Genomic DNA, 24,940 nt, shown 5'->3' on the forward strand with positions numbered 1-24,940 from the left:
CCCCTAAGTTACTAAGTACTATCAGGGTATCCTGTTACATTCTGCTCACCATATCCGACAGTGGGCAGTCCCAGGTGCTTCATGCGGTTCTTAACCAGCTCAGACAGCTCCTGTCTCTCTGAGCGCCGGTACAGGTTGAGGCGCTGCTGTGAGAACCGCTCGGTGCGGCTTGGAGGTTTGATGTTCTTACGGCTCAGACGCCGCGCCCACTGGAGGCTCTTCTTCCTCAGTAACGGGTGTTCTGATTCGCTGGTGGTGGACATCCGGTGTGTTCTGGTCTTCTCCTTCCATGAATCGCGTCTGTTGTCCCTCTGATCGTCACCGCCAGTGTCCTCTACATTGATGGAGACTTGAGACTAGGGGGAGGGTGAAGGGTTAATACCATACCAACTGTGATGAGACTAGAGTGAGGGTGAAGGGTTAATACCATACCAACTGTGATGAGACTAGAGGGAGGGTGAAGGGTTAATACCATACCAACTGTGATGAGACTAGAGGGAGGGTGAAGGGTTAATACCATATCAACTGTGATGAGACTAGAGGGAGGGTGAAGGGTTAATACCATACCAACTGTGATGAGACTAGAGGGAGGGTGAAGGGTTAATACCATATCAACTGTGATGAGACTAGAGGGAGGGTGAAGGGTTAATACCATATCAACTGTGTGGACAGTATGAGACTAGAGGGAGGGTGAAGGGTTAATACCATATCAACTGTGATGAGACTAGAGGGAGGGTGAAGGGTTAATACCATATCAACTGTGTGGACAGTATGAGACTAGGGGGAGGGTGAAGGGTTAATACCATATCAACTGTGATGAGACTAGAGGGAGGGTGAAGGGTTAATACCATACCAACTGTGATGAGACTAGAGGGAGGGTGAAGGGTTAATACCATACCAACTGTGATGAGACTAGAGGGAGGGTGAAGGGTTAATACCATATCAACTGTGATGAGACTAGAGGGAGGGTGAAGGGTTAATACCATACCAACTGTGATGAGACTAGAGGGAGGGTGAAGGGTTAATACCATATCAACTGTGATGAGTTAATACCATATACCATATACCAACTAGAGGGAGGGTGAAGGGTTAATACCATATCAACTGTGTGGACAGTATGAGACTAGAGGGAGGGTGAAGGGTTAATACCATATCAACTGTGATGAGACTAGAGGGAGGGTGAAGGGTTAATACCATATCAACTGTGTGGACAGTATGAGACTAGAGGGAGGGTGAAGGGTTAATACCATACCAACTGTGATGAGACTAGAGGGAGGGTGAAGGGTTAATACCATATCAACTGTGATGAGACTAGAGGGAGGGTGAAGGGTTAATACCATACCAACTGTGATGAGACTAGAGGGAGGGTGAAGGGTTAATACCATATCAACTGTGTGGACAGTATGAGACTAGAGGGAGGGTGAAGGGTTAATACCATATCAACTGTGTGGAAAGTATGAGACTAGGGGGAGGGTGAAGGGTTAATACCATATCAACTGTGATGAGACTAGAGGGAGGGTGAAGGGTTAATACCATATCAACTGTGATGAGACTAGAGGGAGGGTGAAGGGTTAATACCATATCAACTGTGTGGACAGTATGATACTTTGGGGAGAGTGAAGGGTTAATACCATACCAACTGTGATGAGACTAGAGGGAGGGTGAAGGGTTAATACCATTCAACTGTGATGAGACTAGAGGGAGGGTGAAGGGTTAATACCATATCAACTGTGATGAGACTAGAGGGAGGGTGAAGGGTTAATACCATATCAACTTTGATGAGACTAGAGGGAGGGTGAAGGGTTAATATCATACCAACTGTGATGAGACTAGAGGGAGGGTGAAGGGTTAATACCATATCAACTGTGATGAGACTAGAGGGAGGGTGAAGGGTTAATACCATATCAACTGTGATGAGACTAGAGGGAGGGTGAAGGGTTAATACCATATCAACTGTGTGGACAGTATGAGACTAGAGGGAGGGTGAAGGGTTAATACCATACCAACTGTGATGAGACTAGAGGGAGGGTGAAGGGTTAATACCATATCAACTGTGATGAGACTAGAGGGAGGGTGAAGGGTTAATACCATACCAACTGTGATGAGACTAGAGGGAGGGTGAAGGGTTAATACCATATCAACTGTGATGAGACTAGAGGGAGGGTGAAAGGTTAATACCATATCAACTGTGTGGACAGTATGAGACTAGAGGGAGGGTGAAGGGTAATACCATACCAACTGTGATGAGACTAGAGGGAGGGTGAAGGGTTAATACCATATCAACTGTGATGAGACTAGAGGGAGGGTGAAGGGTTAATACCATACCAACTGTGATGAGACTAGAGGGAGGGTGAAGGGTTAATACCATATCAACTGTGATGAGACTAGAGGGAGGGTGAAGGGTTAATACCATATCAACTTTGATGAGACTAGAGGGAGGGTGAAGGGTTAATACCATACCAACTGTGATGAGACTAGAGGGAGGGTGAAGGGTTAATACCATATCAACTGTGATGAGACTAGAGGGAGGGTGAAGGGTTAATACCATATCAACTGTGATGAGACTAGAGGGAGGGTGAAGGGTTAATACCATATCAACTGTGTGGACAGTATGAGACTTTGGGGAGAGTGAAGGGTTAATACCATACCAACTGTGATGAGACTAGAGGGAGGGTGAAGGGTTAATACCATACCAACTGTGATGAGACTAGAGGGAGGGTGAAGGGTTAATACCATATCAACTGTGATGAGACTAGAGGGAGGGTGAAAGGTTAATACCATATCAACTGTGTGGACAGTATGAGACTAGAGGGAGGGTGAAGGGTAATACCATACCAACTGTGATGAGACTAGAGGGAGGGTGAAGGGTTAATACCATATCAACTGTGATGAGACTAGAGGGAGGGTGAAGGGTTAATACCATACCAACTGTGATGAGACTAGAGGGAGGGTGAAGGGTTAATACCATATCAACTGTGATGAGACTAGAGGGAGGGTGAAGGGTTAATACCATATCAACTTTGATGAGACTAGAGGGAGGGTGAAGGGTTAATACCATACCAACTGTGATGAGACTAGAGGGAGGGTGAAGGGTTAATACCATATCAACTGTGATGAGACTAGAGGGAGGGTGAAGGGTTAATACCATATCAACTGTGATGAGACTAGAGGGAGGGTGAAGGGTTAATACCATATCAACTGTGTGGACAGTATGAGACTTTGGGGAGAGTGAAGGGTTAATACCATACCAACTGTGATGAGACTAGAGGGAGGGTGAAGGGTTAATACCATTCAACTGTGATGAGACTAGAGGGAGGGTGAAGGGTTAATACCATATCAACTGTGATGAGACTAGAGGGAGGGTGAAGGGTTAATACCATATCAACTGTGATGAGACTAGAGGGAGGGTGAAGGGTTAATACCATACCAACTGTGATGAGACTAGAGGGAGGGTGAAGGGTTAATACCATATCAACTGTGATGAGACTAGAGGGAGGGTGAAGGGTTAATACCATATCAACTGTGATGAGACTAGAGGGAGGGTGAAGGGTTAATACCATATCAACTGTGATGAGACTAGAGGGAGGGTGAAGGGTTAATACCATATCAACTTTGATGAGACTAGAGGGAGGGTGAAGGGTTAATACCATACCAACTGTGATGAGACTAGAGGGAGGGTGAAGGGTTAATACCATACCAACTGTGATGAGACTAGAGGGAGGGTGTAGGGTTAATACCATATCAACTGTGATGAGACTAGAGGGAGGGTGAACGGTTAATACCATATCAACTGTGTGGACAGTATGAGACTAGAGGGAGGGTGAAGGGTAATACCATACCAACTGTGATGAGACTAGAGGGAGGGTGAAGGGTTAATACCATATCAACTGTGATGAGACTAGAGGGAGGGTGAAGGGTTAATACCATACCAACTGTGATGAGACTAGAGGGAGGGTGAAGGGTTAATACCATATCAACTGTGTGAGACTAGAGGGATGAGACTAGACTAGAGGGAGGGTGAAGGGTTAATACCATACAACAACTGAAGGGTGATGAGACTAGAGGGAGGGTGAAGGGTTAATACCATATCAACTGTGATGAGACTAGAGGGAGGGTGAAGGGTTAATACCATACCAACTGTGATGAGACTAGAGGGAGGGTGAAGGGTTAATACCATATCAACTGTGATGAGACTAGAGGGAGGGTGAAGGGTTAATACCATATCAACTTTGATGAGACTAGAGGGAGGGTGAAGGGTTAATACCATACCAACTGTGATGAGACTAGAGGGAGGGTGAAGGGTTAATACCATATCAACTGTGATGAGACTAGAGGGAGGGTGAAGGGTTAATACCATATCAACTGTGATGAGACTAGAGGGAGGGTGAAGGGTTAATACCATATCAACTGTGTGGACAGTATGAGACTAGAGGGAGGGTGAAGGGTTAATACCATACCAACTGTGATGAGACTAGAGGGAGGGTGAAGGGTTAATACCATATCAACTGTGATGAGACTAGAGGGAGGGTGAAGGGTTAATACCATACCAACTGTGATGAGACTAGAGGGAGGGTGAAGGGTTAATACCATATCAACTGTGATGAGACTAGAGGGAGGGTGAAAGGTTAATACCATATCAACTGTGTGGACCAACTGTGATGAGACTAGAGGGAGGGTGAAGGGTAATACCATACCAACTGTGATGAGACTAGAGGGAGGGTGAAGGGTTAATACCATATCAACTGTGATGAGACTAGAGGGAGGGTGAAGGGTTAATACCATACCAACTGTGATGAGACTAGAGGGAGGGTGAAGGGTTAATACCATATCAACTGTGATGAGACTAGAGGGAGGGTGAAGGGTTAATACCATATCAACTGTGATGAGACTAGAGGGAGGGTGAAGGGTTAATACCATATCAACTGTGTGATGAGACTAGAGGGAGGGTGAAGGGTTAATACCATACCAACTGTGATGAGACTAGAGGGAGGGTGAAGGGTTAATACCATATCAACTGTGATGAGACTAGAGGGAGGGTGAAGGGTTAATACCATATCAACTGTGATGAGACTAGAGGGAGGGTGAAGGGTTAATACCATACCAACTGTGATGAGACTAGAGGGAGGGTGAAGGGTTAATACCATACCAACTGTGATGAGACTAGAGGGAGGGTGAAGGGTTAATACCATATCAACTGTGATGAGACTAGAGGGAGGGTGAAAGGTTAATACCACATCAACTGTGATGAGACTAGCGGGAGGGTGAAGGGTTAATACCATATCAACTGTGTGGACAGTATGAGACTAGAGGGAGGGTGAAGGGTTAATACCATACCAACTGTGATGAGACTAGAGGGAGGGTGAAGGGTTAATACCATATCAACTGTGATGAGACTAGAGGGAGGGTGAAGGGTTAATACCATACCAACTGTGATGAGACTAGAGGGAGGGTGAAGGGTTAATACCATATCAACTGTGATGAGACTAGAGGGAGGGTGAAAGGTTAATACAATATCAACTGTGTGGACAGTATGAGACTAGAGGGAGGGTGAAGGGTTAATACCATACCAACTGTGATGAGACTAGAGGGAGGGTGAAGGGTTAATACCATATCAACTGTGATGAGACTAGAGGGAGGGTGAAGGGTTAATACCATACCAACTGTGATGAGACTAGAGGGAGGGTGAAGGGTTAATACCATATCAACTGTGATGAGACTAGAGGGAGGGTGAAGGGTTAATACCATATCAACTGTGTGGACAGTATGAGACTAGAGGGAGGGTGAAGGGTTAATACCATATCAACTGTGTGGGCAGTATGAGACTAGAGGGAGGGTGAAGGGTTAATACCATACCAACTGTGATGAGACTAGAGGGAGGGTGAAGGGTTAATACCATATCAACTGTGATGAGACTAGAGGGAGGGTGAAGGGTTAATACCATACCAACTGTGATGAGACTAGAGGGAGGGTGAAGGGTTAATACCATATCAACTGTGATGAGACTAGAGGGAGGGTGAAAGGTTAATACCATATCAACTGTGTGGACAGTATGAGACTAGAGGGAGGGTGAAGGGTTAATACCATACCAACTGTGATGAGACTAGAGGGAGGGTGAAGGGTTAATACCATATCAACTGTGATGAGACTAGAGGGAGGGTGAAGGGTTAATACCATACCAACTGTGATGAGACTAGAGGGAGGGTGAAGGGTTAATACCATATCAACTGTGATGAGACTAGAGGGAGGGTGAAGGGTTAATACCATATCAACTGTGTGGACAGTGTGAGACAAGAGGGAGGGTGAAGGGTTAATACCATATCAACTGTGTGGACAGTATGAGACTAGAGGGAGGGTGAAGGGTTAATACCATATCAACTGTGTGATGAGACTAGAGGGAGGGTGAAGGGTTAATACCATACCAACTGTGATGAGACTAGAGGGAGGGTGAAGGGTTAATACCATATCAACTGTGATGAGACTAGAGGGAGGGTGAAGGGTTAATACCATATCAACTGTGATGAGACTAGAGGGAGGGTGAAGGGTTAATACCATATCAACTGTGATGAGACTAGAGGGAGGGTGAAGGGTTAATACCATATCAACTGTGATGAGACTAGAGGGAGGGTGAAGGGTTAATACCATATCAACTGTGTGGACAGTATGAGACTAGGGGGAGGGTGAAGGGTTAATACCATACCAACTGTGATGAGACTAGAGGGAGGGTGAAGGGTTAATACCATATCAACTGTGATGAGACTAGAGGGAGGGTGAAGGGTTAATACCATATCAACTGTGATGAGACTAGAGGGAGGGTGAAGGGTTAATACCATATCAACTGTGATGAGACTAGAGGGAGGGTGAAGGGTTAATACCATATCAACTGTGATGAGACTAGAGGGAGGGTGAAGGGTTAATACCATATCAACTGTGATGAGACTAGAGGGAGGGTGAAGGGTTAATACCATATCAACTGTGATGAGACTAGAGGGAGGGTGAAGGGTTAATACCATATCAACTGTGTGGACAGATGAGACTAGAGGGAGGGTGAAGGGTTAATACCATACCAACTGTGATGAGACTAGAGGGAGGGTGAAGGGTTAATACCATATCAACTGTGATGAGACTAGAGGGAGGGTGAAGGGTTAATACCATACCAACTGTGATGAGACTAGAGGGAGGGTGAAGGGTTAATACCATATCAACTGTGATGAGACTAGAGGGAGGGTGAAGGGTTAATACCATATCAACTGTGATGAGACTAGAGGGAGGGTGAAGGGTTAATACCATATCAACTGTGATGAGACTAGAGGGAGGGTGAAGGGTTAATACCATACCAACTGTGATGAGACTAGAGGGAGGGTGAAGGGTTAATACCATATCAACTGTGATGAGACTAGAGGGAGGGTGAAGGGTTAATACCATATCAACTGTGATGAGACTAGAGGGAGGGTGAAGGGTTAATACCATATCAACTGTGTGATGAGACTAGAGGGAGGGTGAAGGGTTAATACCATACCAACTGTGATGAGACTAGAGGGAGGGTGAAGGGTTAATACCATATCAACTGTGATGAGACTAGAGGGAGGGTGAAGGGTTAATACCATACCAACTGTGATGAGACTAGAGGGAGGGTGAAGGGTTAATACCATATCAACTGTGATGAGACTAGAGGGAGGGTGAAGGGTTAATACCATATCAACTGTGATGAGACTAGAGGGAGGGTGAAGGGTTAATACCATATCAACTGTGATGAGACTAGAGGGAGGGTGAAGGGTTAATACCATATCAACTGTGATGAGACTAGAGGGAGGGTGAAGGGTTAATACCATATCAACTGTGATGAGACTAGAGGGAGGGTGAAGGGTTAATACCATATCAACTGTGATGAGACTAGAGGGAGGGTGAAGGGTTAATACCATATCAACTGTGATGAGACTAGAGGGAGGGTGAAGGGTTAATACCATATCAACTGTGATGAGACTAGAGGGAGGGTGAAGGGTTAATACCATATCAACTGTGATGAGACTAGAGGGAGGTGAAGGGTTAATACCATATCAACTGTGATGAGACTAGAGGGAGGGTTAAAGGTTAATACAATATCAACTGTGTGGACAGTATGAGACTAAGAGGGAGGGTGAAGGGTTAATACCATACCAACTGTGATGAGACTAGAGGGAGGGTGAAGGGTTAGTACCATATCAACTGTGATGAGACTAGAGGGAGGGTGAAGGGTTAATACCATACCAACTGTGATGAGACTAGAGGGAGGGTGAAGGGTTAATACCATATCAACTGTGATGAGACTAGAGGGAGGGTGAAGGGTTAATACCATATCAACTGTGTGGACAGTATGAGACTAGAGGGAGGGTGAAGGGTTAATACCATATCAACTGTGTGGACAGTATGAGACTAGAGGGAGGGTGAAGGGTTAATACCATATCAACTGTGATGAGACTAGAGGGAGGGTGAAGGGTTAATACCATATCAACTGTGATGAGACTAGAGCGAGGGTGAAGGGTTAATACCATACCATCTGTGATGAGACTAGAGGGAGGGTGAAGGGTTAATACCCTATCAACTGTGATGAGACTAGAGGGTGGGTGAAGGGTTAATACCACATCAACTGTGTGGACAGTGTGAGACTAGAGGGAGGGTGAAGGGTTAATACCATATCAACTGTGTGGACAGTATGAGACTAGAGGGAGGGTGAAGGGTTAATACCATATCAACTGTGTGGACAGTATGAGACTAGGGGGAGGGTGAAGGGTTAATACCATATCAACTGTGATGAGACTAGAGGGAGGGTGAAGGGTTAATACCATATCAACTGTGATGAGACTAGAGGGAGGGTGAAGGGTTAATACCATATCAACTGTGATGAGACTAGAGGGAGGGTGAAGGGTTAATACCATATCAACTGTGTGGACAGTATGAGACTAGGGGGAGGGTGAAGGGTTAATACCATATCAACTGTGATGAGACTAGAGGGAGGGTGAAGGGTTAATACCATATCAACTGTGATGAGACTAGAGGGAGGGTGAAGGGTTAATACCATATCAACTGTGATGAGACTAGAGGGAGGGTGAAGGGTTAATACCATATCAACTGTGATGAGACTAGAGGGAGGGTGAAGGGTTAATACCATACCAACTGTGATGAGACTAGAGGGAGGGTGAAGGGTTAATACCATATCAACTGTGATGAGACTAGAGGGAGGGTGAAGGGTTAATACCATATCAACTGTGATGAGACTAGAGGGAGGGTGAAGGGTTAATACCATATCAACTGTGATGAGACTGTGAAGGGTTAATACCATACAACTGTGATGAGTCTAGAGGGAGGGTGAAGGGTTAATACCATACCAACTGTGATGAGACTAGAGGGTGAAGGGTTAATACCATATCAACTGTGATGAGACTAGAGGGAGGGTGAAGGGTTAATACCATACCAACTGTGATGAGACTAGAGGGAGGGTGAAGGGTTAATACCATATCAACTGTGATGAGACTAGAGGGAGGGTGAAGGGTTAATACCATATCAACTGTGATGAGACTAGAGGGAGGGTGAAGGGTTAATACCATATCAACTGTGATGAGACTAGAGGGAGGGTGAAGGGTTAATACCATACCAACTGTGATGAGACTAGAGGGAGGGTGAAGGGTTAATACCATATCAACTGTGATGAGACTAGAGGGAGGGTGAAGGGTTAATACCATATCAACTGTGATGAGACTAGAGGGAGGGTGAAGGGTTAATACCATATCAACTGTGTGGACAGTATGAGACTAGAGGGAGGGTGAAGGGTTAATACCATACCAACTGTGATGAGACTAGAGGGAGGGTGAAGGGTTAATACCATATCAACTGTGATGAGACTAGAGGGAGGGTGAAGGGTTAATACCATACCAACTGTGATGAGACTAGAGGGAGGGTGAAGGGTTAATACCATATCAACTGTGATGAGACTAGAGGGAGGGTGAAGGGTTAATACCATATCAACTGTGATGAGACTAGAGGGAGGGTGAAGGGTTAATACCATATCAACTGTGATGAGACTAGAGGGAGGGTGAAGGGTTAATACCATATCAACTGTGATGAGACTAGAGGGAGGGTGAAGGGTTAATACCATATCAACTGTGTGGACAGTATGAGACTAGAGGGAGGGTGAAGGGTTAATACCATACAAACTGTGATGAGACTAGAGGGAGGGTGAAGGGTTAATACCATATCAACTGTGATGAGACTAGAGGGAGGGTGAAGGGTTAATACCATACCAACTGTGATGAGACTAGAGGGAGGATGAAGGGTTAATACCATATCAACTGTGATGAGACTAGAGGGAGGGTTAAAGGTTAATACAATATCAACTGTGTGGACAGTATGAGACTAAGAGGGAGGGTGAAGGGTTAATACCATACCAACTGTGATGAGACTAGAGGGAGGGTGAAGGGTTAATACCATATCAACTGTGATGAGACTAGAGGGAGGGTGAAGGGTTAATACCATACCAACTGTGATGAGACTAGAGGGAGGGTGAAGGGTTAATACCATATCAACTGTGATGAGACTAGAGGGAGGGTGAAGGGTTAATACCATATCAACTGTGTGATGAGACTAGAGGGAGGGTGAAGGGTTAATACCATATCAACTGTGTGGACAGTATGAGACTAGAGGGAGGGTGAAGGGTTAATACCATATCAACTGTGATGAGACTAGAGGGAGGGTGAAGGGTTAATACCATATCAACTGTGATGAGACTAGAGGGAGGGTGAAGGGTTAATACCATATCAACTGTGATGAGACTAGAGGGAGGGTGAAGGGTTAATACCATACCAACTGTGATGAGACTAGAGGGAGGGTGAAGGGTTAATACCATACCAACTGTGATGAGACTAGAGGGAGGGTGAAGGGTTAATACCATATCAACTGTGATGAGACTAGAGGGAGGGTGAAGGGTTAATACCATATCAACTGTGTGGACAGTATGAGACTAGAGGGAGGGTGAAGGGTTAATACCATACCAACTGTGATGAGACTAGAGGGAGGGTGAAGGGTTAATACCATATCAACTGTGATGAGACTAGAGGGAGGGTGAAGGGTTAATACCATACCAACTGTGATGAGACTAGAGGGAGGGTGAAGGGTTAATACCATATCAACTGTGATGAGACTAGAGGGAGGGTGAAGGGTTAATACCATATCAACTGTGATGAGACTAGAGGGAGGGTGAAGGGTTAATACCATATCAACTGTGATGAGACTAGAGGGAGGGTGAAGGGTTAATACCATACCAACTGTGATGAGACTAGAGGGAGGGTGAAGGGTTAATACCATATCAACTGTGTGGACAGTATGAGGATCCAATAGGATGTTTTGTTAACACTTTCCATCAGCGATAGAAGTTCTATAAACTGGAAGCATTTATGATGCATTATGGGTGACAGCTTCACCAAAGTGTTTAATGCTGAATAAAACAGAATAGCTACATAGTTGCTGTTCTTTTTTGATGCACTGCACATTTCAGCAGATAATGACAGTTATGTGACCATAATGCCATCTTACCTGTGGGTACCCATCCTTTAACTAGGAATGAGACAGACCAAACAAACAAAAACACACCATGGATGAAGTAAAAAAAAATGAACAGAGTAGCATTGACAATAGTAAATATTATTTACTTGACCAAGAATGTTTGTGTGTATGAATTGCAGCACCAAATAACGAATTGACGCATATGAAGCATCATTACAATGAATAGCAGCACAATTATAGCACAAATATATTGGCCATAATCTATGGATGACTCAGAGGCGGGCTTGTTCAAATACTTTTTCAGAATGCATCCTTCCTTTTTTCTCACCCTTGAGACAATCACTGATCATTATGTGATTTGACAAGTGAAAGCAAGGTTACTATCCCTATTGCTTTCACTTACCTCAACAAGGAAGGAACAAAATAAGAGATACTTTGGGATTTTGGCAACGAGGCCCTTTATCTACTTCCCCAGAGTCAGATCAACTGGTAGATACAATTTTTATGTCTCTGTGTCAAGTATGAAAAAACCCTGAAGTATCCTTCTAAGGCCAAAAAGGAAGAAAGAAGGGAAGGAAGAAAGGAATTAAGGAATGAATGAAGGAAGGTAGGAAGGAATGAAGAAAGGCAGAACGGAAGGAAGGATGCATCTTTAAAGTATTTGAACAGGGTCTGTGTCCATTCTGTCTTACCTCAGAAGAGGGGAACATGTGAGACTCTGTACGGTAGATGCCTATAGGAATCTCAGCACTGGAGGAACACAGCTTCTGGAACAACCTGCCGTATGTCCTGATCCACAGGTCCTCCTCTGTCACCTTCATCTGGGGAAGAGCAGGGAAGTAGACACATTCAGTACACACACACACACGCACGCACACACACACACACGGACGCACGCACGCACGCACACACCCACACACTTACAGTACACACATCCTAACATACTGTAGATATCCATACTTACTGCACACAGGTAACCCGACCCTGGTGTGGTGTCCAGGCCTAGTAGAAGTCTTGCTATGGGAATCATATAGTCCTTCACAAATGACTGTAAAAAACAAGAGAATGCATTAACAAACAGGAGGAACCATAGACTGAAAATGCTAATTTCTAGGCCCAGAGGAAACATTATAGAGTAGGGGTAAGAAACTACTGAATGATCACATGATCACACTTAAACATATGATTAGTATTGCCTTGAGACACTGAGTTAAGATCAGTTTTGAGGTTCTCCACCTAATAGTTCAGATTTAGAGAAGGTAAGCTGATCATAGATCTGTGCCTAAGGGAGAGACTAAGCTGATCATAGATCTGTGCCTAAGGGAGAGACTAAACTGATCATAGATCTGTGCCTAAGGGAGAGACTAAGCTGATCATAGATATATGCCTACGGGAGAGACTAAGCTGATCATATATCTGTGCCTACGGGAGAGACTAATCTGAGCATAGATCTGTGCCTACGGGAGAGACTAAGCTGATCATAGATCTGTGCCTACGGGAGAGACTAAGCTGATCATAGATCTGTGCCTACGGGAGAGACTACCCTGGGGCGGCAGGGTAGCCTAGTGGTTAGAGCATTGGCCTAGTAACCGAAAGGTTGCAAGTTCAAATCCCCGAGCTGACAAGGTACAAAATCTGTCGTTCTGCCCCTGAACAGGCAGTTAACCCACTGTTCCTAGGCCGTCATTGAAAATAAGAATTTGTTCTTAACTGACTTGCCTAGTAAAATAAAGGTAAAAAAAAAAAAAAAAAAAAAAAAAAAAAAAAAAAAAGCTGATCAAACAGTCCATTTACACTCTGCTGGCTGAGACAAGGTAGACAAACTCCCTAGCTAAGTCCCAAATGGTATCCTATTCTCTACATATTCAGAAATGTCTTCAGTCCCTATGGCCCTGGTCAAACGTAATGCACTACATATGGAAAAGGTTGCTATTTGGGATATAACCCCTAATACCCACCTGGTAGAGCAGCGTATCCAGCATACTGATACTGAACACTCTGCCTGCAGCGAACGGCAGACGGAACATGAAGGCCAAGTTGGAACCCTTATCACGCTCTATCTATAAGAGGGAGAGGGAGGAGAGAGCAGAGAGAGGGGGAGGGAAGGAGAGAGAAAGGGAGGGAGAAGAGAGAGAGAATTGGAGGATAGAGCAGATAGGGGAGAGGGAGGAGATAGAGAGGGGGAGGGGGAAGAGAGAGAGGAGAGGGAGGAGATAGAGAATGAGAGAAAGAGGGAAGGGAGAGAGAGCACATGAAATGTCATCAGCTGGTTTGTTAACCCAGTCCAGAGCTTTATATCTTCATGTCTGAGTCTGTGTAACAGAGTTCACCTCCCACATGACATCCACACAGACAGAGAGTCAGTAATGAGGGCTGAAGCCTCAGATCTAAAGATGGAGGAGTTACATGCCCCCACGCTGAACTCACCTTCTCTAGTTTGGAGAGAGCCAGAGAATAGCAGTCCTTAGCTCTGAACTGCATAAATCTCATGTTGGAGGGGTGGGTCAGCTCAGTGATGATACTAAGACTGGGGAACAGCCTGGAGGGATAGATGGGTAGATAGAGGGAGAGGGTGGTGGAAGAGGAGAGAGAGAGAGAAATTCAAAAGGAAATTATCTTAATTAACAGAGAAAAATGTCCTCCTGTGTGCTACCTATATCCCCCCACTAGAATCACCATACTTTAATGAAGACAGCTTCTCCATCCTGGAGGGGGAAATAAATAATTTCCAGGCTCAGGGACATGTACTAGTCTGTGGTGACCTAAATGCCAGAACTGGACAAGAACCTGACACCCTCAGCACACAAAGGGACAAACACCTACCTGGAGATGACAGCATTCCCTCCCCATATGCCCCCCGAGGCACAACTATGACAACATAACCAACAAAAACGGGTCACAACTCCTGCAGCTCTGTCGCACGCTGGGTATGTACATAGTCAATGGTAGGCTTCGAGGGGACTCCTATGGTAGGTACACCTATAGCTCATCTCTTGGCAGTAGTACTGTAGACTACTTTATCACTGACCTCAACCCAGAGTCTCTTAGAGCGTTCACAGTCAGCCCACTGACACCCCTATCAGACCACAGCAAAATCACAGTCTACTTGAACAGAGCAAATCTCAATCATGAGGCATCAAAGCCAAAGGAACTGAGTAACATTAAGAAATGCTATAGATGGAAGGAATGCAGTTTGGAAACCTACCAAAAAACAATTAGGCAACAACAAATTCAATCCCTTTTAGACAATTTCCTGGGTAAAACGCTCCACTATAATAGTGAAGGTGTAAACTTGGCAGTAGAAAATCTTAACAGTATATTTGAACTCTCAGCTTCCCTATCAAATCTAAAAATCTCAAATAGAAAACCGAAGAAAATGAACAACAATGACAAATGTTTTGATGAAGATTTAAGAAAGAAATTGAGAAACCTGTCCAACCAAAAACATAGAGACCCGGAACACCTGAGTCTATGCCTTCACTATGGTGAATCACTAAAACAATACAGAAATACACTACGGAAAAAGAAGGAACAGCACGTCAGAAATCAGCTCAATGTAATTGAAGAATCCATAGACTCTAAACACTTCTGGGAAAATTGGAAAACACTTAACAAACTACAACACGAAGAATTATCTATCCAAAATGGAGATGTATGGGTAAACCACTTCTCCAATCTTTTTGGCTCTATAACAAAGAATAAAGAGCAAAAACATATACAGGACCAAATACAAACCCCAGAACCAACTATTAAAGACTACCAGAACCGACTGGATTCTCCAATTACCTTGAATGAGCTACAGGACAAAATAAAAACCATCCAACCCAAAAAGGCATGTGGTGTTGATGGTATCCTTAATGAAATTATAAAATATACAGACAACAAATTCCAATTGGCTATACTAAAACTCTTTAACATCATCCTTAGCTCTGGCATCTTCCCCAATATTTGGAACCAAGGACTGATCACCCCAATCCACAAAAGTGGAGACAAATTTGACCCCAATAACTACCGTGGGATATGCGTCAACAGCAACCTTGGGAAAATCCTCTGCATTATCATTAACAGCAGACTTGTACATTTACTCAATGAAAACAATGTACTGAGCAAATGTTAAATTGGCTTTTTACCAAATTACCATACAACAGACCATGTATTCACCCTGCATACCCTAATTGACAACCAAACAAACCAAAACAAAGACAAAGTCTTCTCATGCTTTGTTGATTTCAAAAAAGCCTTTGACTCAATTTGGCATGAGGGTCTGCTATACAAATTGACGGAAAGTGGTGTTGGAGGTAAAACATGACATTATAAAATCAAACAACACACACATTTCTTCCCACAGGGCTGTGGGGTGAGACAGGGATGCAGCTTAAGCCTCACCCTCTTCAACATATATATCAACGAATTGGCGCGGGCACTAGAAAAGTCTGCAGCACCTGGCCTCACCCTACTAGAATCTGCAGTCAAATGTCTACTGTTTGCCTATGATCTGGTGCTTCTGTCACGAACCAAGGAGGGCCTACTGCAGCACCTAGATATTCTGCACAGATTCTGCCAGACCTGGGCCCTGACAGTAAATCTCAGTAAGACCAAAATAATGGTGTTCCAAAAAAGGTCCAGTCGCCAGGACCACAAATACAAATTCCATCTAGACACCATTGCCCTAGAGCACACAAAAAACTATACATACCTTGGCCTAAACATCAGCGCCACAGGTAACTTCCACAAAGCTGTGAGACAAGGCAAAGGCATTCTTCCTAACTTCCTAACCTCCTGGCAAATGTATGACCATATTAGAGACACATATTTCCCTCAGATTACACAGATCCACAAAGAATTTGAAAACAAACCCAATTTTGATAAACTCACATATCTACTGGGTGAAATTCCACAGTGTGCCATCACAGCAGCAAGATTTGTGACCTGTTGCCACAAGAAAAGGGCAACCAGTGAAGAACAAACACCATTGTAAATACAACCCATATTTATGCTTATTTATTTTCCCTTGTGTACTTTAACCATTTGTACATTGTTACAACACTGTATATATACATAATATGACATTTGTAATGTCTTTATTGTTTTGAAACTTCTGTATGTGTAATGTTTACTGTTAATTTGTATTGTTTATTTCACTTTATATATTCACTTTATATATTATCTACCTCACTTGCTTTGGCAATGTTAACACATGTTTCCCATGCCAATAAAGCCCCTTGAATTGAATTGAGAGTAGGAAGGAAGGAAGGAAGGAGTCAAAGAGATTCAATGCTTTGGGCTCATGGGTAAGTACCAATCTAGCAGTGATGCATGGTTTCAGTTTTGGGATGTTGAATGAAACGTTTCTACCCTGATAGATGCTGTTTAATACAGTTTCACCCAATGGTTTATTCATTTTACTTTCATGAAAAACAACAACATCATCTAACACTTTCATCTGACTGTCATCTAACACCTTCATCTGACACTTCCATCTGACTGTCATCTAACACCTTCATCTGACACTTCCATCTGACTGTCATCTAACACCTTCATCTGACACTTCCATCTGACTCTCATCTAACACTTTAATTTGACTTTCATCTAACACTTTCATCTGACTGTCATCTAACACTTTCATCTGACTGTCATCTGAGACTTTCATCTGAGACTTTCATCTGATACTTTCATCTGAATTTCAAATGACTTTGAATTCCCAGAGTGTATTTCATTGTTTTATGTCAGTTCCATGCTTGAAAAATGATTTTCCCTCTTGAATTTTAAAGACAGAGTATTTATAATGATTTACTATACTGCAAGTAGTCCACACTGTGCCGTAATAGGTTACTTGAAATGAAGACCTGCAACCAATCTGTGTGCAGCGCATTTACTGTATATCATTAAACATAGAAGCAGGCATCTCACAGCATACCTGAACATGGTCTGTACGTTGACTATGGTTTTGGCGTCTGCCATATAGTCCTCCTCAGCACTCATGGTGCTCTCCTTGTCCACCACCACCAGGTTATCAGCATAGATGATGCCACACTGCAGAAGATTGTCCAGGCTGCCACAAAGAGAACCCATCATAACACAACACTTCGTGACAAGCTGCCACAAAGAGAAACCAACACAATATATCATATTATAACATTTGTGACTTTTATCTGACCTATAATATGTCATTAGACACTCGTTAATTGCAAATCCCCTGGATAGTAATATACATAATATACAGTGCATTCGGAAAGTATACAGACCCCTTGACTTTTTCCACATTTTGTTAAGTTACAGCCTTATTTTAAAATGGATGAATTAAAATTATTTAACATAAATAGAAAGCGAAAAAAGGTTTTGGACATCCTGTTTCCATTGATCATCCTTGAGATGCACACAGCCAAGACAACGCAGGAGTGGCTTTGGGACAAGTCTCTTAATGTCCTTGAGTGGCTCTGCCAGAGCCCGGACCTGAACCCGATCGAACATCTCTGGAGAGACCTGAAAATAGCGGTGCAGCGATGCTCCCCATCCAACCTGACAGAGTTTGAGAGGATCTGCAGAGAAGAATGGGAGAAACTCCCTAAATACTGGTGTGCCAAGCTTGTAGCATCATACCAAAGAAGACTCGAGGCTGTAATCGCTGCCAAAGGTGCTTCAACAAAGTACTGAGTAAAGGGTCTGAATACTAATATATATATGATATTTTAAATGTTTTATTTTGAATACATTTGCAACAATTTGTGTTTTTTGCTTTGTCATTAGGGGATATTGTGTGTAGATTGATTCGGAAAAACAACAACTTCATCAATTTCAGAATAAGGCTGTAACGTGTACTTTCCAAATGCACTGTATAGCTAATTAATGTGTAAATGAGGGAGGCACTGCATAATGTCATTGGGATGTCATTGGAATTGACCAGGGTCATTGGAATTCTGTGAAGTGAGGCGTTCCAGTAACGAAAGAGTAATGAACACCTACTTATCTATAGTTCCGGCCATGAAGTAGACCATTGGGAAACAGCAGATGGCTTCTAGGAAGTGGTTGTCAGGCCTGCAGGAATCACAACACTATATCAATAGGGTGTAGTAGAATTACATCATTATGTTAATCACATTACTTTTATATTAGAATGTATTCATATTAGTATTTTTACAATGTCTGTTCTTCTGAAATGAGTCTCTGAGGCGTAACGCTGACAGTTGATTTAAGATGCCTAGGTGATAAAACCTAAAGACTGCATTCCAATCCATGATTGGTGTCTGTGTGCCTGACTGCCGGTGCCAGGCAGAACCTCCCTCCAGTTTATTTCTCCCACGTGGCAGATGAATACTGGACTTCATGAATTAAGGGAAGGACCTGGTGTCCTATGTTGCATTAGTATGTTTGTTTAACAAAGTAGTTAAATGATATATGGTGAAATTGAACGTCCGTTTGCGTTGAAAGATTCAGAGAACACCTAGAGACAGAAACCTGGTGCATTGTAAATGTTGCATGAGAGCACAATGTACCTTCGTATAATTTCACAAATCTGTTGTTTGTCACATATTCAGGAGAATATGTCTTAACTATGAAATGCTGTGGCTTAGTTCTGCTCTTAGAGTTCTCAGTGATTACCTTAAGGGTGGTTACCGACCAACTCCGTTAGTGTAGTAATTAAATTATAAAGTTGTGTTGTTTTGAAGAAATCTAAATCTCTCTTTTGATTAGAATAATTCCATGACAAGGGGCAGAACATAGACAACTGCAACCACACATAAAGTACAGTACATACATACTAATGGGTAATAGACTATTAGAAGCCTCAGCAAATTTTGCAGCCAAACAATTTTCCTTAAAAAAAATTAAACTACATAATGTCCTAAAACACTGTACATATGCAGCAAATATGTATTCTGTTTTTTGATTCTACGACAAAATACTGCTTCCTGATAACTCCTCCAGATATGCAATATAGCCCGTTGCCATGGTAACTCCTCAGGAAGTAGATAACTGTATAGTGGGACTAGGATAGATACGCCGCCAGTGTGAAATGTTAGTCTCTGCCCCAGACTATATGGGGTTACAGAGCTCCATGGCTTTCTACACAAACTTCCCTGGAGAGTCCTCTGAAGTTACTGTAATGAAATCCACACTGAATTATTATAGGCAAAAACATCACACAAACACACACCCCTGAATCTTCCCAGAGCTCCATTTATCCAACAGAGAGGCACAGCCAGCAATATGAATAATGAAGAAATTATTTCTCATCCTGCAGCAGTTAAGTTAACTTCAGGCTGCAGCTGTATAATCACCTTACTCTCCCTACAATTACTTAATGTCACTAGATTTCCTGCAGCCCAACACTAAATCTTGGCAAAACTTTATATTACAATAACCATCCGAGTGTAATGCATTTAAGTACTATACCAAGTCCTATAACAATGAATATACCACATCATATACCAAGTCATATACCAAGCCCTATACCACATCCTGTACCACAACTTATACCAAGTCATATACCATATCCTATACCACATCATATACCAAGCCCTATACCACATCCTATACCACAACTTATACCAAGTCATATACCAAGTCATATACCAAGTCATATACCATATCCTATACCACATCATATACCAAGTCCAATACCATATCCTATACCACATCATATACCAAGTTATATACCAAGTCCTATACCACATCATATACCAAGTCCTATACCAAGCCCTATACCAAGTCCTATACCAAGTCCTATAAAAAGTCCTATACCACATCATATACCAAGTAATATACCAAGCCCTATACCAAGTCCTATACCACATCATATACCAAGTCCTATACCACATCATATACCAAGTCATATACCACATCATATACCACATCATAAACCACATCATATACCAAGTCCTACACCATATCCTATACCACATCATATACCAAGTCCTATACCACATCATATACCAAGTCATATACCACATCCTATACCATATCCTATACCACATCATATACCAAGTCCAATACCATATCCTATACCACATCATATACCAAGTTATATACCAAGTCCTATACCACATCATATACCAAGTCCTATACCAAGCCCTATACCAAGTCCTATACCAAGTCCTATAAAAAGTCCTATACCACATCATATACCAAGTAATATACCAAGTCCTATACCAAGTCCTATACCACATCATATACCAAGTCCTATACCACATCATATACCAAGTCATATACCACATCATATACCACATCATAAACCACATCATATACCAAGTCATATACCACATCATATACCACATCATATACCAAGTCATATACCACATAATATACCACATCATAAACCACATCATATACCACATCATATACAAGGCCTATACCACATCATATACCACATCATATACCAAGTAATATACCACATCATATACCACGTCCTATACCACAGCATATACCAAGTCATATACCACATCATATACCACATCATAAACCACATCATATACCAAGGCCTATACCACATCATATACCAAGTCCTATACCAAGTTCTATACCACATCATATACCAAGCCCTATACCAAGTCATATACCACATCATATACCAAGTCATATACCACATCATATACCAAGTCATATACCACATCATATACCAATCCTATACCACATCATATACCAAGTCATATACCACGTCCTATACCAAGTCCTATACCACATCATATACCAATACCTATACCAAGACCTATACCACATCATATACCAAGACCTATACCAAGTCATATACCACATCATATACCAAGCCCTATACCACTACATATACCACATTATATACCAAGCCCTATACCACATCATATACCAAGGTCTATACCACATCATATACCAAGTCCTATACCACATCATATACCAAGTCCTATACCAAGTTATATACCACATCATATACCAAGCCCTATACCAAGTCATATACCACATCATATACCAAGTCATATACCACATCATATACCAAGTCATATACCACATCATATACCAATCCTATACCACATCATATACCAAGTCATATACCACGTCCTATACCAAGTCCTATACCACATCATATACCAATACCTATACCAAGACCTATACCACATCATATACCAAGACCTATACCAAGTCATATACCACATCATATACCAAGCCCTATACCACTACATATACCACATTATATACCAAGCCCTATACCACATCATATACCAAGGTCTATACCACATCATATACCATTCCCTATACCACATCATATACCAAGTCCTATACCACATCATATACCACATCATATACCAAGCCCTATACCACTACATATACCAAGTCATATACCACATCATATACCACATCATATACCAAGTCATATACCACATCATATACCTTTTCAAGTCTCAATCAGCAAGTTTAATGCATTATGAAAACATGTATAGGTGTTATTATGCATTTAGTCTGTTTAAATGCATTACACACAGGTGGATACATGATGTGTTATCTAAAACCATTATAAAGAGGCACAGACCAGTCATGTGGTTGCTTATGGGGTAACCTCACCCTCAAGCTATTGCGCCCAGTGCAGTCCGGTGCGTGAAACTACTTACGGGTAGTCTAATAGCAAGACGATAGGGTTGAGCTCTTTCCTGGGGCGGTAGTAGGCCCGCAGAGGGACGATGAAGTTATAGAGGCCGTTCCCTGCCATCTCTGCAGATACTATGATCAGCTTGTTCTTAAAACCATAGGCCTTGGCATCCTCAAAACTGTTGTGCCTGCAACCCTGGATGTCATGGAAAGTTAGGTAAAAGGTCATTATGTTTCAGGTTTGTTATGATGATTTAAATGTTTGTCAATGTTACTGAGTGAAGTCTAAGGCAAGTTTTTTGTCCATAAACATATGATATTCCATGAACTATTGTGACAACACTAAACAGTTAGGTTTGTCTGCTGTATTCTATTATTCAAAGATACGTACACTTTCTATTCATACAGTCAAGTTTACAAGCTAATGTACAATACAATTGTTAAGACATGGTGCAACCAACACAGCTCAACACAATAAGATATAATAAATTGTTTGCTGTCTTTGGAACAAGACTGTGTGGCTTAATAATTACTACATGAGAGAACAAAACCAAGTTTGTTTGTCAACTATAGACTTCATTACATCCTTGTCTCTACTCACCTTGTCCAGACGAAGGCAGCAGAACGAGGCTTTCTGGGGTAAGAGATGGCACAGGGTTGGCGAGCTGCCAATGTAGGGCGAGTTGGGAGGATATCCTTTCACAAAACTGAGGTGAAACATTAAAATGAACAACAAATACACACACTTTCAGTCAGAGAGACTTCAGAAGAGGCAATGAACCAAAAACTTTAGCGACAAGGCAATCTATTGAATAATGTTTCAATGTCAATCATTGACACCATCTATTTGTCATTGTGTCATTGACACAGCTATTTGTCAGTGTAAAGTATTGCACACATGTTGAAGGTTAACACAAAGGATTGATGGATTGTTACATACAGTATAGAGACCGAGTGTAGCCTTTTCTCAAAGGCTTGTTTATCATGACCACACAGGGGCACTGTGGGACTTCAAGAGATGACTGTATGGCTCATGACCAGAACACAATATAAAATTCTCTCTCTCTCTCTCTCTCTTCCAGGCAGCAGTCTGCCATACCACAGTGTATTACTTATGTAACTGTTGTCTAAGGGCTTCAATGGTATGCATTGAAAGATGTAAAGAAAGGGAGAAAGAAATAGAGTGTGAGAGAGAAAATAAGAAAATAAGAAAATAAAGGATCCACTCTAACCCCCCCACACATATTCTCTTTCCTTTGGTGATGGAATGGATAGAGTAGCTGTGTGACTCAACATTGAGCTGAACAGACGTTATAAAAGCCGACTAGACATTATCATATTGACTGTCAGTTAATAATGAAAACATCATTCTAGCTACAGCCCGGCCATAGGCCATGGCCTGTAGCGTTGAAACCAGTGAGTGCTGATACACCCTTTCGGAAACACAGCCCAAGCCCTTCCAACTTCCCTTTGCCCTCCTCGACATCTCTGATTGGACACTCACTCGGACACCGACGAGCTCTCCTCGTCTGATTGGTTGGTCTCGTCCTCTGATTGGTCACTGAGCAGGTCGCAGGGCAGGATGGAGGAGGAGTCAGCGATCTCCAAGACGGGGGCGATGCTGGGCCGTCTGCTTCCAGACCCGTTCTCTGTGGGCAGGGTCAGCTTGCTGCTGTCCTCTGGGGGGTCCGTTGGGTTCTGGAGGTCCATGGCGACCGTCCCTGAAAGAGGTGGTAAGATAGTTGGTCGGTACAATGGGGTGGTAGTGTGATGGGATTGGGCACCACTGATAGATAGATTAGTTGTTGTAATTGTTTACAGAAACCTTAAGTTGATATACTATGATTTCCTATTAAGACTCTATACTCTATAGTGCAGTGTAAGCACATTTTATGTTGCCTTGCCTTGCATGATTCATTATCTAATCATCTTTTCGTGTGAAATGAACCAGCACAGCTGACGTGCTAACTGCACTGTCATTGCTTCTGGTTGAATTAGTGAAGTCACTTAGTCTTTTGTCCTTGCTCAAAGCAGCACACTCATCCATCAAACTCATGTGTCCTCAATGCACTGAATTTTATTAGACTTTACAGACGAATGTCCTCAATGTTATCTATTCAACACTATCCGATCTACCCCCCATCTAGTTGAACAAAAAGTACATGTATCCATATAAGACAGCTGTACTATACAGTACCTGGACAAAGAGCAGTTGAATACAACATGTTTTTAATAGATTGTGTCAACTGAATGAATGTACTTGAGTTTTTTGTCCTCGTGATAAATGACATATTCTAAAGCCTTCAATCCATTTAGATGTGTCTACCTTGTATCTCATTTCTGAAAGGTTAAACATCGGGCATATCTTAATCTTGTTGTAATGGGAAGTAGCAGCATCCAACGCAAGTACAAGTACATTTATTGATAAACAGAACTAAAACGATGCAAAACTATGTGCAAAAACCCCGCAAAGAACTGATTAACAGCAAATCACAGGAGGTTGATGGCACCTTAATTGGGGAGGACGGGCTTGTGATAATGTCTGGAGCGGAATCGCTGGAATGGCAACAAATACAGCAAACACATGGTTTGATGCCATTCCATTGGCTCCGTTCCAGCCATTATTATGAGCCGTCCTCCCCTCAGCAGCCTCCACTGCAACACATTTACGGAAAACATCAACCTATACCAATACAACAGAATAACTGTGTTGACAGAAATCCTTCTCCAACTACACTACGGTGTTGCCTTACAAAATGACAATTCAATAGTAGCAACATGCACAAACTTACCATACGAAGTGGCCTGATCAACTTTAACACGTCGTAGCAAAACAACAACAACAAAAACAACA

The 24,940-nt window shown here is 42.6% G+C and overlaps 1 protein-coding gene across 1 annotated transcript in view; it reads right to left on the bottom strand.

The window, feature by feature from the left end:
* Positions 1–49: 49 nt before the first annotated feature.
* Positions 50–24,940, bottom strand: part of LOC139399918 (potassium channel subfamily T member 1-like) — a gene marked incomplete at both ends in the record, with an annotated part of 33,585 nt that continues 8,694 nt past the window's right edge. Inside the window, 12 exons of the mRNA XM_071145045.1 lie at positions 50–356; positions 11,563–11,583; positions 12,225–12,353; positions 12,497–12,580; positions 13,491–13,592; positions 13,960–14,071; positions 17,450–17,584; positions 18,496–18,567; positions 22,110–22,282; positions 22,688–22,793; positions 23,591–23,807; positions 24,879–24,899. Of these exons, the coding sequence (XP_071001146.1) occupies positions 50–356; positions 11,563–11,583; positions 12,225–12,353; positions 12,497–12,580; positions 13,491–13,592; positions 13,960–14,071; positions 17,450–17,584; positions 18,496–18,567; positions 22,110–22,282; positions 22,688–22,793; positions 23,591–23,807; positions 24,879–24,899 (1,479 nt within the window). The remainder of the gene's footprint in view (positions 357–11,562; positions 11,584–12,224; positions 12,354–12,496; positions 12,581–13,490; positions 13,593–13,959; positions 14,072–17,449; positions 17,585–18,495; positions 18,568–22,109; positions 22,283–22,687; positions 22,794–23,590; positions 23,808–24,878; positions 24,900–24,940) is intronic.

This window comes from Oncorhynchus clarkii, unplaced genomic scaffold, assembly GCF_045791955.1.
Source record: "Oncorhynchus clarkii lewisi isolate Uvic-CL-2024 unplaced genomic scaffold, UVic_Ocla_1.0 unplaced_contig_11785_pilon_pilon, whole genome shotgun sequence".
In the NCBI taxonomy this organism is placed as follows: Eukaryota; Metazoa; Chordata; class Actinopteri; order Salmoniformes; family Salmonidae; genus Oncorhynchus; species Oncorhynchus clarkii.